Source organism: Balaenoptera borealis (assembly GCF_965194805.1).
Source record: "Balaenoptera borealis genome assembly, chromosome: 20".
NCBI lineage: Eukaryota > Metazoa > Chordata > Mammalia > Artiodactyla > Balaenopteridae > Balaenoptera > Balaenoptera borealis.
Window position 1 is genome coordinate 14979971 of NC_138879.1, and position 14825 is coordinate 14994795.

The 14825-nt window shown below is 40.5% G+C and overlaps 1 protein-coding gene across 3 annotated transcripts in view; it reads right to left on the reverse strand.

The window, feature by feature from the left end:
• The window catches only part of MAP3K3 (mitogen-activated protein kinase kinase kinase 3), a 61924-nt gene that overhangs the window by 21407 nt on the left and 25692 nt on the right, over positions 1 to 14825 (reverse strand). For all 3 annotated transcript variants that reach the window (XM_082373113.1, XM_082373112.1, XM_082373114.1), the window contains 3 exons: positions 13120 to 13219; positions 8283 to 8396; positions 1494 to 1614 (listed from right to left, as the gene is read on the reverse strand). In XM_082373113.1, coding sequence (XP_082229239.1) covers positions 1494 to 1614; positions 8283 to 8396; positions 13120 to 13219 — 335 coding nt within the window. The remainder of the gene's footprint in view (positions 1 to 1493; positions 1615 to 8282; positions 8397 to 13119; positions 13220 to 14825) is intronic.

The following is a 14825-nucleotide window of genomic DNA, read 5'->3' on the forward strand; positions in this document are numbered from 1 at the left end:
TTCTAGGGCCAGAGATACTCTGGATAAGGTTTCCTTGTTGGGGTGCTGGCTCTCTCCTCAACCAGCTTATTGAAAACGCAGCCACCAATTATCCACAATGTTAGGGAAATATGAAACACATATACAGACTTTCAGCTTGGCAACACTTACTACCAGTGCTTGCTAGGGTTCCAGAAATTACTCAGTGAGGCAAAGTCAGTGCCTCAGCAACACATTCTTCCGGCTGCCCCATGAGGAGGCTTATCACTCCCAGACAAGCTCAGTGACAGGACTGATGCTCAGACCTCCCCAAGCTCAGCTCTAGATCTCCAGAGAGCAGCTCAGTTTGATGCAATTCTACCTGTATGGACAGACCCTGTGTGGACAGACCCTCTGTGGATAGACCCTGTGTGGACAGACCCTGTGTGGACAGACCCTGTATGGACAGACCCTGTATGGACAGACCCTGTATGGACAGAACCTGTATGGACAGACCCTGTATGGACAGACCCTGTATGGACAGAACCTGTATGGACAGACCCTGTATGGACAGAACCTGTATGGACAGACCCTGTATGGACAGAACCTGTATGGACAGACCCTGTATGGACAGACCCTGTATGGACAGAACCTGTATGGACAGACCCTGTATGGACAGACCCTGTATGGACAGACCCTGTATGGACAGGCCCTGTATGGACAGAACCTGTATGGACAGACCCTGTATGGACAGACCCTGTATGGACAGACCCTGTATGGACAGCAGCAGGGGTCTCAGCAACGTTAGGGCAGCAACCTCAACAGAACTATTGTTAAGGCCAGACTTCCCTCTTGAAACAAACTGCACAATTCACGAAATGAGCTTTCTCCTCAGACTGTGGGAAATGGAATCCAGAGCAAAACTGAATCGCCTGGTATAATGCACAGACCTGATTTAGATTCCTTTCCTGGGGAGGCCTGGCAGCAGCTACATAGCTTTCTTCCTAATGAGCCAACTGTATTTACTACGTCAACAGTCTCCTGTCCTTCCCAGACAATTTAGTTTGACTCTCCAGGAGTTTCGTTGGAGAAACTTCGTTCCACCTTCCTTGAAGCATTAGGACTCCTCAGGAATCACAAGCAAGAGGTTTGATGTCAAAACTCAATCTTGGACCTGATTCGTAACTTCACAAGTCCCCAGTCCTTTGGGGAAAGAATGGTCAAAAATGAGGGCATAGTGCTGCTGGAGGTCTTCACGCAGATGTTTGAGGAGGTCGCTTTTTCAGGGCTGCTGAAAAGGAATCTGATTCCGCCACCACGTCATGAGAGTGTGAGCTCCCGGAGGGTCAGGACTCCATCCCAGTCACTTGTCTATTTCTTCTCCCCAAAGAAAAGCATGGAAGACTATTCCGAACAGCGTAGCAGTCAATAATGTTTGATGACTGTTTCATAATAATTAATTTTTTAAAAGAATATTAAAAAAAAAACATGGGCAGATAAATCAGATGAGAGGAAAAAAGGGGTGAGATACTCACTGACAGAGAGGTGCCTGCTCCTGGGCTCAGGGGGCTGGTAGATGGTATTTATGTCTCCCGCAGACTGGGAAGCTTTGATCCGCACCTGCCTGGACACCCCGGAGTGGGGAGGGGAACTGGTCTGCAAGATAAGAGGAAAAAGGCTGAGCTCGCTAAGCAGGCAGGCTTAGAAAGGCCCCCCGCCCCTCCCTCGGACTCCCCATGCTCTCAGCCGCCATCACGCTTTCAATACATGAGCTACCCAGCTTTCCCTCAAATCTCACTCCTCAATTCATCTTGGCAAATCACTATTTACTCAATGCAGTTATCCAGCTTCACTGATATAGAGCACTGAGACTCGGTGCTCCAATTTATTAGGTGATGACCCAGACACAGAAGAATAACAGGCATTCCTGTAATAATGTGCCAAACAGAAAAGCGTTGTAAATACCCTCTCATAAAACTCTCCAGAGAGCTTGGGAAGAATAGCAGGAAAAGCAGGAAATTATTTCAGTGGCAAGATCACCTGCCACGTGGGGGGTCAGAATGGAGAATGGTGGCAACTTCTGCACCAAAAATTCTGGTTGATAAACTTTTAAAAAATAGCTTGATATGCTGCTTCTTCCCCAACCATAATCACTCCTGGAAAATTAAGGTAAGAAGATCTCAGCTGCTTCATATTACTGGGGTTTACATGTGAACCATCTCAGGATTGCGTTCATCTCAGAAAGGCTATCACGGTACCATTCTGCCAGAGGTCAAGGACTTCAGAACAGGGTCAGCAGCCTTGCCACACCTACCCCACTTTGCACTGACCCAGTTGGGCCTCAAGGTGAGCCCTTGAGAGAAAACAAAGCAACAGAAAGGGGCCCTTGCACTGAGAAAGCTTAAAACTGAAGCTTGGAGGTGAGCAAGTGATGTCAGGATGTGCTCATAAATAAGGAGAGCACTATGGAGAGTGGGAGCTCAGAATTTATAAATAATTTGGGTCAAAGTTTCTACTTGTTTCTCTCTCTCTCTTACCTCCTGTAAGAAAAAAAAAAGGTCCAACCTAAACAAACTATATCCTGTCCTCCAGGAAAAAGGCTTCCCGCTCTCAGGGCTAAGTTCAGCTGCCAAGCAGCCTCCTCTAGTCCCCCCACGCCAGACTTTATCACATGCAGGGCTGTCTTGACAAACTGTCTTGCTCTAACGGGAAGTCAGACCAAGGGGAAGTGAGTGTTCTTGCTAAAGCCTCCAATGTGCAATAGCTCTCTGCCGAGGGTCAGAAAGGAAAAAACAATCAAAGCCACACGCTGGGGAAGCAGGCCAGTGAAGGGCAAGGAAAAGGCCACAGCCTTACAGTCAGAAAGAGAAGAGCTGCACGCTGAGCACCCCAAGGACACCTGCTTAGACACGGGGCCTTACGGAAGGTGGGACTTCAATACATCTTGGCAGCACGAGTCTGAAACGTACCAAAGAACATACATTCTGAACTCTCAATTTTAAATCTAGAAGCTGAGCCAGGAGGTTCAACAGCCAGCATGAGCACAGGTTTCTAAAAGGAAAGGCTGACTGTGGCAACAGTTGGAAAACAGATAAAGGGAATCAGGGAAGGTTTCAAAGCAGGGCTTCCCACATTTTCATGTGCACACAAATCACCTGGGACCTTGATGAAATGCAGATTCTGATTCAGTAGGTCTGGGCTGGGGCTGAGAATCTGCATTTCTAACAGCTTTCAGGTGATGCTGACGCTGCTGGTACATGGACCACACTTAGGGCGAAGGTCTTAGGAGGTGAGTCACACTTGGGTTTAAGGCGATGGTTCTCAGCCCGAGCCGCCCAGCACAACTGCCTGTGGGGTTTTTAACACCTCAGGCCAACTACAACAGAATCTCTGGGGGTAAGGCCAAAGGATTGGTGTTTTTTAAATCTCCCCCAAGTGTTTGTAATAGTCAGTCAAGTTCAGAAAACCCTGATTTAAGGAGATAAAAAGAATGGCATGGTAAACAAAAATGAGGTTGATGCAAGGATTCAGTGAACCTTGAACAAGACCTAGAAGTGGGAAAGAGAGGAAGGAGGAAGGTGGGACTAGGAAAAATAAAAGAGACCTGTAAGAGAGTGTAAGGAGAGCTAACAGGTATAAAGTGTGTAGCTGGCAGAACATTCTAAAGACAGCAAATAGAATGGTCATTTCATTTGACCATTCAATGAAAACCTCACTGAAAGGCTCTGGGGGTAGCAGTGTGCTGTGGCCGACACAAACAACATGAAAAATTACCAGGGAACCACATGCACAAAGACTGCAGTCACTGGAAGCTAGGAGATTAGCAGAAAAAGAGATTATAAAAGTTGACCCACAAATCATCTCAATAAAAGATTTGGTGGTATCAGACAAAGGGAACAGGTGAATTCAACGATGCAGGGGGAAAAGAAGAGGTGTGTGTGTGTTTGCTTTAGTTTGGTTCACGGACACATGAGCTGAGAAATGGCACCTTGGATGTCACTAGTCCTCTGCTTCAATGGTGGCAACAAGAGACATTTGCATGGAAGACCATGACAGTTATGATAGCTGTGGAAGAATCCAGGTTATTTAATAGATTTACAGCTTTAACATCCATGAATTTATTAAAAGCCTTAAAAAAATCTGCTTTGAAGCTATACAACTTGAATAAAGGATGCCATGTTTATACCCCTTATACAAATTCTTATTTCCGTTTTGTTCTATGATAATCCTCAATATTCAAGGGGTTCATTCAAATTGAGATTAGGTGAATAAATCTGTATTTTTATTATCCCTACTCTTCAATGCATCACAGACTTTGTTTATACATATGTATGCTTCGGCTTCCTTTCCCGACTAAAGAGTTCCAGGCTTTTTAGGCCATACGCATATAAAACTGACCCCAACCCCTTATAAAGTTTGTCTTCCCTTGGACCTTTCCTAGCTCAGTTAACCTTCTGAGCTGTGGGGAAGAGAATGACACATCTCACAAGTTTTCCTCACGGGCAACATTATACTTTCTGTTCTGTTTCTAATGAACTGTGAAAGAACCTGGGTGAGGTTTTCCAAGGACTACAATAATTCTAAGATCCCTTTCCTGGATGGTATCTAATACATACTGGACTACAGTCTGAACATCTGCATTCAAGACCAGCTCTGTCACTATTTACTGTTTCACCTAGGGCAAATCACTCTAAGCCTCAGTTTCCCCAAGGGTAGACTGGCGATAACAGATGCCTAACCGATCGCTCAAAGTTGCAAAAACCGAATGAGAGATGAAAGTACCTTATACATGTAAAGTGTAATGATTTTTAAACAGGGGCCAGACTGAAGCTATTCTGCCCAACAAGTTTCATTTTAACTTCCTGCACTTGCCCCATTAGTTTCTTGGAAAACTGAAAATAATTACCATTTAGATTATCCTTGATATTTTGAACTTAAATAGTGTCAAATTCATCGATGGGAAATTTGGGAAGTGGGCAACATTTAGATGAGAAGATTGTAAATTTACTTTTGTCAGAGAGAATCTGAGGTAACAAAACAAAATGCCATTCACAGTTTAAGGTGGTTGGGTATTTAGTTTTCATCATATGCAGATACAAGTGACAACAGAATGTTAAGCTTGAGATTATGTTATGACAGTGGAAAGGTCGAGAAAGTTATAAGAAAGTCAAGAGCAGAAAGATAAATTAAGAGTTAGATGCACAAATGTTTAGAAAAGAAGTCTGTAATAGGAAAATAGCTAAGAGCTGATGGCCCAAGGCAGAGGGCTAGGGCAGCAAGAACTACTGAAGGAGACGGTGAAGTATCTTAAAATGGCAGTAAAACCAAGGCTAGAGAAAGACTCTTCAGACTAAGAGGAGGTTCTGTGATTGCCCAAATCCAGGAGTTCTCAGGTAAAAACAATATTGAAGCCTAAGACCCGGCCTTGGCCAGGTGAGATGGGAGGAGTATGACTTTCCACCTTGGTGAGGGATGAAGACAGAGGAAAGATCAGAAGCTGTCATAGAAAGATCAATACAAAAGGAATCCAGAGAGTAGAAAGAGATAGTGCATTTAAAAACAGGAATAAGAAGGGAAGTAAAGGTATAGGTGGTAACAAAAGGTGGATGAGTTGACAGATTGCTAAAAATGGAGGAAACTAAGTAGAGAACAAAGTGGCTGACAGTTACCATCAAGAGGAGATGAAGACCAGGTCAATATGGTATCCTGGAGAAGTGTATGTAAAGTGTGATCTGTGGGCTGGTGCCAGGGTACAACCTGTGGTGTATACCAGTCCTCAACAAGGTAAATACCAAAATGGAAGAGCAACTCTTTAAGCACTTTTACAACAATTTGGCAGTGACTCATGTCTATTGAACTTAACAATAAAAGTTGTGGGCTTGTATTTTATACGTCTCTAGTTAATTTTTCCATTTCACCTTTCAAGTTTTTAAAAAAGAATTGGTCCATAACAGATTAGAAACTAGAAGAATAAAACTGATATTTCATCACAAACAGAGAAGCACTTCTAGAAGTAGGACTCCTAAGCACATAGCAATTTTGACTCATGATACCTCTGTTTATTGAGAAGCCTGAGGTCTAGCTGAGGAAGTCCCCAAGAAAAGATTTCATCACCACCAATGCCACTATTAGTCTTAAATGTAAATCTTTATAAATGCAAAAAATAGGAGTAGCTTAAGTGTTCCAACAGTAGCAAAAATGGTTATTTAATTAAATTATGGTATATCCACTCAATGGACTTATGCATCCTTATAAATTATAATCATGAAGACTGTATATTAACAGAAAAATGTACATGACAATGTTAAGTGAAAAATTAAAGTAGAAAATTGTATAAATACCATGACAACACTTACAGTGTGTATACATATGGCCAAAGAGGGGCGTATGCAAAAATCAATCAATTGTGTTACGGTGCTAGGATTATGTAAGACGGTCCTCTTTTTTTTTTTTTTAAGTTTACAATAAGTTATACTGACTTTATAATAATTTTAAAAAATAAACATCCTTAGAAAGAGAGGCATCAATGTGGCACTTATTTTATGCGATATCTAATGCCACGCCATGAGTGTCAGAGCTCAGGTGGTCATCTCTCAAACAGCTCTGGTGTTGCAGCAGTATCTGCAGCTGAGTGCACCCCTTAATGGATGGGAAAGAGAATGCAAAGAACCAGTCGTCTACAGCTTCTCATCAGGGGAGTGGAGGGATCACCATCAGGGGTGCTAGTTCCCAGTTAAACAATCACATCATTAAACTAAACCCCAATTCCAGCTTCTTCTGTAAAGAAGGGGTTTGCAGAATATGATTTCTGCTTGACTCCTGCTAACAATTCAAGAAGTATTCACTGTGTTCTCTTAAGCGGATAGGTTCCAAAACAAGACACAGCTCCTGTTCTGAAGGAGCTTATAATCTTTTGGGGTAGAACTTACAAATATGCAACAACTAGAGGGCAATTACTCAGGAACCTATAAACTAGTGTGCAAATTATATCCAATGACTAAAGGAACAGGGAATAATGAAAATGGTCTCAGTCAAAAATACTGACCAAACTGCAGCAGGTAAATCAAGCTAGAGCCTTAAAAAAGGTTGACAACCATGGTCTGGCAAAGAGGAAGAAGGAAGACCTGCAGAATAGTGGAAGCATGCTGAAGAACTTGGAAAGATGAGACTGGGGAGTTGAAAGGAAGGGTAGTTAGTGATAAACCTTGGGTGCTAGGCTACATTGAGATCGTACATGATAGGCCACAAGGAAGGACTACAAGGAGCAGGTGAGTAACTTGAACAGAGAAATGAAATAATAAAGTACATATTTTACTTCAGAATACTTCCCAAAACACATCCAGAAAAAAAGACATTGTGAGAGAGAAGACCAGTCCTCATGCTCAAGGACACTTCGATAATATTAGAAAATGTCTTCTTTATTCTAAGCCTTCCTAACCGCATTCTCCTGTGTCTTTCGCTAATCAATAGACAGTCCAAGGTCTCTTTAAATATAAATGGTCAGCATAAAGCACCATTCCATCTAAACTCTGTCCTGGTATGGGGTGTCCATAGTTCTCAGGCAGTAATGTCAGCCGTCCACAGTTGGCTGTCTTCAAGCATAAGGAAAGGAAAGAGTGCCAAGAAACCTGCAGGAGCATGCATCTGAAGAAAACTGGTAGAGCCATCAGTGATTAGAAGACAGACCCAGATTACAAGCATTCTTGTGAAATGTAGGCCCCCAGGGACCCTTTAGGAGAGGAAACTACATAAGGGATGATCCCTGGCTTCTGAAGGCCCCCATAGATTGCTGCCATTTGGTAAGGTATCAGCTGGTAAATTACAAGAGGCCCTTTAGCCCATGGCCTTTTTCCCACTGAACAGAAGGGAAAGTTTGTTTCCTACATGTGTCCCAAGGGAAAGTCACGGTTGCCGAGGAGTTGCGGGAGTTGGGTTTACAAAGCATGATAGTCTCAAATCCTTGACAGCCTCTGCTAATTAGCTCCCCCACGCTGAGCAAATCTCTCTTGCTGGGGTCCAAATCTAGTCGAAAGAACATAAATACAGAGAAAAAGAATTTCCTCCTTTATCATAAAATGTTTCCCTTCCTCCCACACCACAAGCCAAGTCACCTTCAGTTGCCATTTTAACACCAATGATCTGGCTTCGCAGTAAGATCAAATGCAGAAGGCTAAATGGCTACTGCCCCGGTGGGCTGGGCCACACCTACGTTCTCGCTTTAGCAGTGACTAAGGAACACAAAATTCTGTCGAGGAAGCAAGGTGGAATCCTGAAGGACAGCAAGCTTTGTCTTCAGCTGTCAGGCCATGACAGGGGCTACTTACATGGTTTCTGTCGTGGGACAGCAGCAATATCCTAAGGCTTTTCATGCTTGAGCTTCTATCCAAAATATCAATTGCTTTATCAAGATCATCTTGGTTCTTCAGCAGGATGGAGAGCTGTGACACAGGACACAGAAAAAGGAAATCACATAAAACATAAGTCTTTAGTTTGCAAAAATAAGCAAAAAAAAACAACAAAAAAATAAATTTGGAGGAAAACAATCTCAGTGGATACTATGGGGTCTTAAAAGATCTAACTGAAACCATAGAGATATTTTCTTTTCCTTTTTATTAAGTTTACAATTCAATAATTTTTGGTAAATTTACAGAGTTGTGCAACCATCACCACAATTCAATTTCAAAACATTTCCATTGCTCCAAAAAGATCTCCTGTGCCCATTCATAGTCACTCCCCTTTTCTACATCTTACCCCAGGCCACCACTAATCTACTTTCTGTCTCTAGAGATTTGCATTTTCTAGACATTTCATATAAATGAAATCACACAATTCATATTCAATTCAATTCAATTCATAGTCTTTTGCATCTAGCTTCCTTCACTTTGCTTAACGTTTTTGAGTTCATCCATGCTGTAGCACATATCAGTACTTTATTTCAAGGTATTTTTTTTTTGATGGTATAAAAATACTTTAAAAAAATTTTTCACTTTTTAAAAAAAATTTTTATTGGAGTATAGTTGCTTTACAATATTGTGTTAGTTTCTACTGTACCGCAAAGTAAAACAGCTATACGTATACATATATCCCCTCTTTTTTGGATTTCCTTCCCATTTAGGTCACCACAGAGCACTGAGTAGAGTTCCCTGAGCTATACAGTAGGTTCTCATTAGTTATCTATTTTATACATAGTATCAATAGTGTATATATGTCAATCCCAATCTCCCAATTCATCCCACCCCCCCCCAAGATATTTTCTAAGAAAAGCTTCATCTCTAAAAATACCCTTTACTCCAAAGCATCAAATCCGAAACGGTTATAGGCCCCATATTTCTTCCCAAATTAAGCAGTAGAATCATGTCCCATTCTACCCTGTGCTGACATTAACAGAATAAGCAGAAAAGGCACAGGAGGAGGAGGGGGCAGGCAGAGGATGAAAACGTTACTCAAATAAGAAGACAAACTTAGACTGCATAGAAGGGTTTAGTATCTTAATGTATAAAGGTTAAAAAAAATCAGTGACTAGAACCAAAAACTACTTCCTCTGTTTTCATTCCACTGAAGTATTAAAAGAGATGGTTCTTGAGGGTACAGATAAGCCTGACTCACTGTTAAAAGCAGAAGATATTATGAGTACTTAGTATTAAAACATGCAAAAGTATGCTTTGCCTAAGACGTAAAAAATGTCAGATCTTATGTATTTGGGGCAAACATAAAGCAAAAATCCAATTAATTTCTTCAGTTCCCGATTCAGAATACAAGGAAATGAGAACTCTAAACCCCTGGCCAGGAAAAAACAAATAGTAAAATCAGTATTTAAAATAAAACCTCGAGACAACCCATGGAATGGGAGAAAATTTTACAAATCATATCATATTGTAAAAGAATTCCTTCCTGGGTAACATTCAAAGTAGGGATAAATAAGGACTGGTGTTGGGGGAGGTGGGGAAGGGGCGGGTGGAGATAGGGGAAGATAAAGAAATTACTGGAGTAGGTTTTAACTTAAAAAAAAAAAAAACTACAATTTTGCAAATGTATGATAAGGGTCTAGTATCCAGAATATATAAAGAACTCTTACAATTCAACAATAAAAGGACAAACAATCCAATTTTTTAAAAGGGCAAAGGATTTGAATAGATATTTGTCCAAAGAAAACAAACAAATGGCTAATAAGCACATGAAAAGATACTCAACATCATTAGTCATTAAGGAAATGAAAATTAAAAACCACAATGAGATACCACTTCACGCCTACTAGGATGGCTATAATTTTTTTAAAAAAGAAAAAAAAAATAGAGAGAATCACAAGTATCGGTGAGGATGTAGAGAAATTGCAACCCTCGTACATTGCTGGTAGGAATGTAAAGTGGTACCAGTTGATATGCGAAAGTTGGGCAGTTCCTCCAAAAGTTAAATACAGAGTTTCTACAAGAACCACCATTCCACTCTTAGGTATATTTTAGAGAATTGAAAACATTTGTACATATAAAAGTTTGTACACAAATGTTCACAGCAGCATTATTTATAATAGCCAAAAGTGAAAACAACTCAAGTGTCCATCAACAGATGAATGGATACACAAAATGTGGTATATCCATATAATGGAATATTATTCAGCCATAAAAAGGAATGAAGTATGAGACATGCTACAACATAGATGAGCCTTGAAAAGATGCTTAGTGAAAGAAGCCAAACACAAAAGGCCACATATTGTGTGATTCCATATATATGAAATGTTCATAACAGGCAAATCCAGAGAGACAGAAAGTAAATAAGTGGTTGCCAGGGACTGGGGAGTGGGGAGAATGGGAAGTGACTCCTAAGAAGTAAAGGATTTCTCTTTGGGGTGATGAAAAAGTTCTGGAATCAGGTAGTGATGTTAGTTACACAACTCTGTGAATACACTAAAACCACTGAATTATACAGTTTAAAATGTAAATTTAAAAATAAAAGGGTAAATTCTATGGTAGGTGAATTATATCTCAATAAAGCTATTATTACAAAAATATAAACATAAATAAAATAAAATCTCAACAGATTTTTTCATTTGTGGTTCACAAATCCTGACAAGGCAGGGTTTAGAGGGCAAAGAAAAGAAAAATAGTTGAGACATTTGAAATTAATAAGATGTAAATTAGTCAATTCTTGGTCACTGACATTAGCAGACTACAGAAAGACATGAATGATTTAAAATAGTAACAATTATGGGAGTTCCCTGGTGGCCTAGTGGTTAGGATTCCAGGCTTTCACTGCCATGGCCCAGGTTCAATCCCTGGTCGGGGAACTGAGATCCTGCAAGCCGTGCAGCGTGGCCAAAAAACAAAAACAAAAAACAACAAAAAACAAAGTGATGAAAAATAAATGCTCAAATAAATTAGTCTTCACTGACTCAAAAAAGAACGACAATTACTTACATTTGGCTCTAAAACCAGTATCTGTATAAACATCTGAATAAAGGAGTGCCCAACATTCTGGGCAGTCACTCCCCTGGCAAAAGAGTTTGAAAACGGATTTTGGGACATCTGAAATTCTTAATGGAAATATTAATGGAAAGAGAAACGAGTAGTACTAAATCATCCAGAAAAGTCTTTACTAACTAAAGAACACCTTCTTTAATGCTGATTGGCTAGCTGACTTTAGCCTCACTTTCTTATATAGTCATTGATGCTTGAGCTGAAATTTTTTAAACTTCTATGGATTTGACATTTGTATTTGGGAGGGTTCTCATATCCTGTATTTAAAATGTGTTACTTTACATACTTTAAAATACTTACATCTGTGTTATTTATTAACTATAGAGTTAGTGGTTTATTTTTCAAATTTGCTGTATTTCTAAAATTTATCCAAAAAGCAAAAATCAGATGGTGTTATTTTTGTTAACTATTTGGCAGTGCATATATCCAGTTGTGGTTGTACATTTTATATGAAGAGGACCACAGAGTTTTTGCCAACAAATCTCATCTCCTACAGATTTAAGCCCCAAAGTAGAGGAAATTCTTAACTTTTCAACCAATAACATAAAACTACAAAGTAAGGGGGCTTCCCTGGTGGCGCAGTGGTTAAGAATCTGCCTGCCAATGCAGGGGACATGGGTTCAAGCCCTGGTCCGGGAAGATCCCACATGCCGCGGAGCAACTAAGCCCGTGTGCCACAACTACTGAGCCTGTGCTCTGGAGCCCGCAAGCCACAACTACTGAGCCCATGTGCCACAACTACTGAAGCCTGCGTGCCTAGAGCACACGCTCTGCAACAAGAAAGCCACTGCAATGAGAAGAGCGTGCACCTCAACGAAGAGTAGCCCCTGCTCACCGAAATTAGAGAAAGACCGCACAGCTACTAAGACCCAACGCAGCCAAAATTAAATAAATATAAATAAATAAATTAAAAAAAAAAGACAAGAAAAACTACAAAGTAAGGACCTGACTCTCAAAGAACCATGAGGTTGCCCAGCTTTCCTGTCTTGCCCCCCAACTCAGTTCCCTCAAGGTGCAGGCTCCTTACTGGGCACAAACACAGTGCCTTTCAGACTAATGCAAAGCACCAGCCTAAGCAGACTGCAGCCTCTAGCACGTTCCTTGGAGCTGGGAAAGCAGCCAAGTAACTGACATTCAAAAGAATTCCTTCCTGGGTGATGTTCAAAGTATGAATAAATAAAATGGCTGTTGGGAGGGGTCAGGAGGACTAAGAGTTAAAGAAATCATTAGAGTAGGTGCTAACGTTTGGAACCAGCTACAATCAGAAGTTAAACTCTGAGAGACGAATCCAGCATTTATGCCTGTCAATAGAGGATCTACCCACCAGTTTTCCACACCTCCCCAGCCCTACTGAACCCTCTGCTACTAAGGCTGTGCTGGAAGGAAAAAGATAACCTACAAAATGTAAAGGAGACAATATAAGCCCTGAACCTAATCCCGTACCTGATTCCACCATGGAGTATTAGAGCTACCAGCATTGAATGAGCAGAGGGAATGGACATAGCTACGTAACCTCCCATGTAGTAAAAAAGAGAAATCGCAGAATTACTGGAATTAAGAAAAGAGGCTCCAGAAAATGAAAACCTGCAGATGACATTAAAGGAACAAACTAGGAAATCCTCAGTTAAACAGAGAGAAAAAAGGTAGGCAGCTGTGCCTCCCTTGCCCGCACACCATCCACCTTTCGTACCTCATTGTTCATGTAATGTAGATCAAGAGGCTGCCCAAACACTGTCGTCACCTTGTGCTCCACATCTTCATATCTCACAGGCCGGCTGAATGCTATAATTCTGAAAAGGAACAGAAATCATGGTTAACTGTATATTTTAAATGCAGGGTTTAGAAGCTATGGCTCCTGAGTGTTATCTTCCTTTTCTTTTCAACATAGAATTCTCTTTATTTTTCATGCAGCTTGCCTTTCTCTGTATTTTTTTCTTCTCTTACATCTACCTTTATCTTTTCACCCTTCTTCTGAGCATCTCTCAGGTTTGTCAATAGTACCTATGAGCAGTACTCAATCTCAACCATTGTTCTTCCACTTCAGCTCAGCTCTTTTGGTCATTGACAGTGCAGTATCATAGGAGGATACCTGGATTTAAAAACTATGCTTCAAATATTCCTGTTAGGAAGAAAACCTGGGGATTGGAGCAGCAGTCCTGAAAACATGGTCTTAACTCCTAAACGACTCAACTCCAGGACTTGAAAGGTCTCTTCCATTGTTCATTTTTGAGATGCCACAGTAATCTCAATGCTGATTATCCTCAGAACTGACATTTCCTGCCATAGTCACAGGAATTCCCCTTGAGTTGGTTATATGCCTGATCAGTTTTCTTAACCAGTGACACATGTGTGCATGTAAGTAGTGTTGATGTTGATGCTTTTCTAGAGAGACTCTCCAGGTCAGTTCAAAGAACAATTTCTATAAATAGATGGTAGAGTAAGAACATGCTCAAAGAGGTCTTAAAATGATTTGTCATTAAATGTCACAGCAAAATTTACAAGTGGGGATAGATGAAACAAGGTTGGCAAAATGTTGATAATGTTGAAGCTGGGTGACAGGTCCTTGGGTGTTGAGTATCATATTCTATTTTTGTGTGTGCTTCAAATTTTTTTAATAAAAAGCTTTAATTAATGCATCAGGTTTAACTATATGATACTGGACGTAGTCAACCACTTTTGCATATAAAAGTGGCAATTTTATATGGGACCAACCCAACACTCTAAAACTTAAATAATTAAAACAAAAATAAGCAAAGAGGGACTTCCCTGGTGGCGCAGTGGATAAGACTCCACACTCCCAATGCAGGGGGCCCGGGTTCCATCCCTTGTCAGGGAACTAGATCTCACATGCCCTCCGCAACTAAGAGTTCACATGCCACAACTAAGGAGTCCACGTGCTGCAACTAAGGAGCCCATGAGCCACAACTAAGAAGCCCGCCTGCCGCAACTAAGACCCCACGCAACCAAATATTAAAAAAAAAAAGCAAAGAGATAAACAGAATAGAATATCAGAAACCCATATATATTATATATATACATACATATATATATAAAGAAAATATAGGATTGAAAAAAATATTAGAGTAGGGAAGGTCTTCCTAAGCATTACATAAAATAGAGAAGACAAAAAGGAAGAAGACAAGTTTGACAACAAAAATTTAAACTTTGATGGGAAAATAAACCATCAACAAAGTTAAAAAGAAATACCAAACTTGGAGAAAATACTTGCAAAAATCAATAAGAAAAAGACAATCCAATAGAAACACAAGCAAAGGATATGATGAATGGCTAATGAACACATGAAAAGATGCTTAATGTGATAGGGGAAAATGTATATTAAAACCACCTTAATCTGTTAGCATGTCTAGACTTAGATGAAATCTGACTAGTGTGTGG